The following is a 4867-nucleotide window of genomic DNA, read 5'->3' as shown; positions in this document are numbered from 1 at the left end:
TATATATATATATATATATTCTTTTTTGTAAGTGCTTGGCTTATTTAACTTTTATATGAATTTTATTGAATTTATTAGTTCGCTGAGCCTTTAAAGATTTTTAATTTTAATTTTAATATACTATATTTACAATAAATTTTCCTATTTTATCGTTTCTGAAACCATATAAGATGCCTAATGTAAGTATTGAGAGCTCTTAAATACCTTTTTTGTTTGCGTGTTTTTTAATTCTTCACTATCTTCAAAGTTATCAGCAAAGATGATCGAGTCATCTAGCTGGTTGTCTCCATCGTGTAAGTTCGTCTCAACACAGCCATCGACTTCTTCAGTAGCAAAGGAAGAAGTATAAGTATTTTCGGAATTATTAGAATCCGTATTTTCGAAACTAATAAAGTCATCAGAACATTCAGAACTGTCTGACGGCAATCGGCGGTGTTGAAACAAATTCTTCTGCATTTGTCTGTTATAATCCTTGTGGCGTTCGTCGTTCATCTTCGTTAAACAATCGTAATGCTTTCTCGGCCTTTCCGTTGCTTCTTCCTCGTCTAAAGTTATAGAAACATAATTACTGTCTTCAGAATTGGTGGAACTTTCTGATAATGATCGCAAACGAATGGAAGCATCGCTGTTGGAATCCTTGCAAGAATTATCGTTGTTCCTCATTGAAGAATTGAAAATAGGTGTATAATGTGTTTCAATAGGAGAGGATGTTTTCGTTCTTTGTTTATTACATGTTTCATACAATTCGTCGTCTCCAAAAACGATCCAATCTTCAAGATCGATGGAGCTTTCCGATACTGTCAGCGATCGAATCGAATTTTCTTCTGCATCAGGCATTTTATTATTGCTATCTTCGCAATAATTGTAATTCAAAGAATTTGCTATACAACGTACTTTGGTCATGTATTTCCCTTTAGTTCTCTTCTTTTTGCGCGCCTTCGGTTTTCTTTTCCTACGTGTACTTTTGGGTGAGCTCGACATTGTTGAGCTATTAATCTGTTTGGTGACCTGAATGGAATCTGAAATATTCATGTTATCTAAGCTATCAAGCTTCTTACTGTCTAACAGACAATCGTATGATGCTGTTTTGCTCATAATCGCCATACTTAATAGATTCCATCCGACATATGGTTTGGCCAACACCAAAACAGCTTAGCTGATGTTTTGCTCTACTGTGATCTAGAATATAAAAATCTCAGTTTAGACTACGGATTACATGAACAATATTGAGTTCTTAGAATTAGGTTTATCTAATATAAAAGATTAGTTGGAAAATGTATACATATTTATGTCTGAGATATCCATGTAATAGTGCATAGTGAGTGTCAATGACATGTAAATCAAATGTATGTAAGTCCTATTGAGTCGGTAAAACAGACGACTTTAGGATCTCATTAATATATCATACATATATTCTTTAATCCCAAAATAGATTTTTTTCTCTACAATCATTAATTATTTTTTCTAACTTGCTCTACTTTCAACAATCTTCTAAATTCCAATTAATAAAAGATCTTATCAACGAAAAGTCAATAAGCATTTATTTGATTTCTGAGGCTCAATTCTTGTAAAAAAAATTCTTATCTAAAACGATCCTCCTTATCTTCAGCCGATTACAAAATCGTTAGAACAATTGACAAAGAGTGTTGATATTAAGTATTTACGAGACATTGGCCGGAATATCATCCGATATTTTTTAGCATATCTGTATCACTGATATGTATCGTGGATCTCAACAATAATGGTTACATGGAAAAATACTGTGCTATGGGAAACATGATGCATCGTAGTATGCATTATGACGCCTACGCACATTGGCAAGCATGTTTCGGGCATTCATCGTAATCGCATTATTTAGCGCGTATAGATTTTATATGACGTAGAATCAGTCATTGAGAATAGTCATCCATGCACATACACGCATACACGTGCATGTATTGCGTGACGTACGCGTCGCATGTCACGTACACTCTCTTGACTTACGTGATATAGAAGAGTCCTCGCAGACGATGTAGTGGCCTTTCGGATTTTCCACCCAATTGCAATCGTATGTGGACAAAGCGGATCTTGTTCTACACCCTAAATAATCTATACCGATTGCAGTGTCAATTCCTGTCGATTTCGCAGAGGCGAGGTTGTCTATCTCAGACGGGTACATCTTTAGAGAACACATGTTTACGAGATACTTTAAGCGGCCATCTTCAACTACAAAATGAGAGAGTATCGTGATTCGTGATGTATTCATGTATCGTTTCCAGCTGGATGACATGGAGAGGCGCGCATGCGCAGTGAGTAGACACGGAGACCTCCGCCTCAGGCGCGTATAATGAGAGGGTACATCTGCGCCCCTTTTATTTTCATCACTTCATATCCCAGATTTTCATTTACTTTTATCTTAGAAAAAATGTTTTGAATAAAATTCCGCGGTTTCAAAAGAAAAAACACAACTTCTTTTTATTCGACTGTCATAAAAAATATCCCATTCTAATCCCAGATAGCAGAGTTCAAAAGAGTTCAAAAAGAATTCTGTAATATGCCATCAATTTTGAATTCATTTTTAGATGCAATAAGAATTCTTTCAGAATGATGACATATCACTGAATTCCAGGGTTGGTAAGTTAATGTTTTTTTTTAATTGAATAAAGTTAAAGTTAAGTTAATGGCTTTACAATATTAATGAAGTTAAGTTAAAAATTTAAGAAGTATAAGTTAAAAGTAAAAGAAGGAATAAAAAATTAACGTAAGTTAAGTCAATATTGAATTAACTTAAGTTTAAAAAAAAGTTAATTTAAAAAAAATTATTTTTTAGATCAAACTGTTCTAATTTTTCTTAAAATGAGATTAAATAACTACAATATAGATTATTAAGTAAATTAAATTTTTAATTTTTTTATTCATATGTGATATGAATATATAACACATAACTATATAATATATATAACTATATAACTATAAAACTATATAAAGTTATATAACTTTAAAAAAACAGTCAGTGCAGATGTAGTCAGTGTAGAGAAGATACAAGATCAGTGATTAATAAGTTTTAAGTCATAAGAAATTGACCAATTACAATCGAATGCGAGAAGAATATTTGACTGTAATTGGTCAATTTCTTACGACTTAAGATTTATGGCATAACCGCATAAACCAATCAAAAAGCTATATTAGCATCTTAAGAAATTACTTAAGATGGTCTTAAAATATGAACAGATTACGAATATACGCTCTTAGTCTTATTATGTCTTATTATTTTTCTAAGATATTTAAAAGAAATTAAAAAATTGTTAAAAAAAAGTTAAAAAGTTAACGTTTAAAAATAATTTAGTTAAGTTAAAATTTAATGCATTTAAAATTAATTAAGTTAAGTTAAAAGTTATTAACTTTTTAACTTTTAATGTTTTAACTAGTTATTATCCACTAACCCTGTTGAATTCTTTTTGAACTCTTTGTGCCATCTAGGATGACATTTTCTAAAGCCTGTTCTACAATGCGCTCTTTGTTTCCTATCTTGCTTTTTTCTCCTTTGCAACGTTTTATCGACAATTATATTTCTTGCTTCTTTCGAAGTTCATTAATTTTTATCTCGGGTGACATAAAACAAAAAACTGGATAAGAAGCAAAAAAACAAGATATAAAAAATAGTAAAAAGAATAATAAGAAGCAAAAAGCACATTGTAGAATAGGCTTAAATATCTCGGTTCTCATTTTAAAAAGAAATAAAAGTATCGCGATTTTAAAGGGAAAAATACAATTTTTTTATATCAGTCTCCCTCTCTATCTGTTCGTTCTATTTTGATTGAACAAGATGAATTGATTGGAGAAAAAAGCAAGAAAAATGCAGTTGTTTACAAAAGAAAAAACGAGATTACGGGCCCGTCGGCGCCTCATATTTATTAGATACGAGCCTATGGAAATGATCACGTGACCCTTTACGCAGGAAAAAAGTCGAGATAAAAAGTACGGTCAACGTGATATTGCAAATGTTTTGAAGCGTTTTTTAATTGATCAGTTTGTAAAATTCTTTTTTCTAATTGAGCCATCAAACGCTTCAAAGCATTTGTAGCGAGACTTTGACCACCACAAATTCTTGATACTGGTGGAGATAGTGTGTTTTAAAAAATTTTCTATTGATTGCAGGTATGACTACCTGAATATTTTGGCTATGATTAAAGTCTCAATGCTTTGAAGCGTTTGATGGGCCAATTAGAAGACCAATTTTACAAACTGATCAATTAAAAAAGTGTTTGAAACTTTGCGTTGACCATATCTTTTGTTGCTGATAAAACACATGATAGAAAAACAAGGAACTCTGATGGAACCTTTGTTCAAAGGGACAACTTAGAATTTCATAATTTAAAATAAATCAAATAATGCAATCCTGAAGAATAAATGAAATTGAACGAAACAGAAAGGAAAAAATTTTTCTTAAGTTTTAACGATGTGGAATTCGAAACTCAGTTCGTAATTTGTGACACTTGCAATTTAGATAATTTAACTATTTAATTATTTATTTGGTTCAAAACTTTTAGCATCGAGAAGTTTAGAAATATATCGAAAGACACGCAATAACTATCACTATCTAATACCTATAAGTTAACGATTAGGCACTAACGAAAGTAGATGACGAATGGATGTTATCATTTGTTGTTATCACTTCAGTTAAATCATTTCACTAACAAATCAGATCGTCACAATTTTAAATAAATGTACATTGTGCACGGATTGTGAGCACGGATTACAATATCACAGGTCCGAGTTGTCATTCCTGCACTGGCGTCTCACTTTTTTTGCGATTTATCTATAATAAATACATAATAATCACTGAGAGTCCAAGATAACAGAAGTGAAAAGTCAGTAAGGGGAAAAG

General features: G+C 31.6%; 1 protein-coding gene across 1 annotated transcript in view; it reads right to left on the bottom strand.

The window, feature by feature from the left end:
- The window catches only part of LOC108687125 (protein phosphatase 1 regulatory subunit 15A), a 2939-nt gene extending 724 nt beyond the window's left edge, over window positions 1–2215 (bottom strand). Inside the window, exons 1-2 of the mRNA XM_018192739.1 lie at window positions 1984–2215; window positions 205–1179 (exon numbers count right to left, since the gene is read on the bottom strand). Coding sequence (XP_018048228.1) covers window positions 205–1104 — 900 coding nt within the window. The 5' untranslated portion in view covers window positions 1105–1179; window positions 1984–2215. The remainder of the gene's footprint in view (window positions 1–204; window positions 1180–1983) is intronic.
- Window positions 2216–4867: the final 2652 nt, after the last annotated feature.

Source organism: Atta colombica, unplaced genomic scaffold (assembly GCF_001594045.1).
Source record: "Atta colombica isolate Treedump-2 unplaced genomic scaffold, Acol1.0 scaffold200, whole genome shotgun sequence".
Lineage (NCBI taxonomy): Eukaryota > Metazoa > Arthropoda > Insecta > Hymenoptera > Formicidae > Atta > Atta colombica.
The sequence above is the reverse complement of the archived record's forward strand: the minus strand, read 5'-3'. Positions and strand labels throughout refer to the sequence as shown.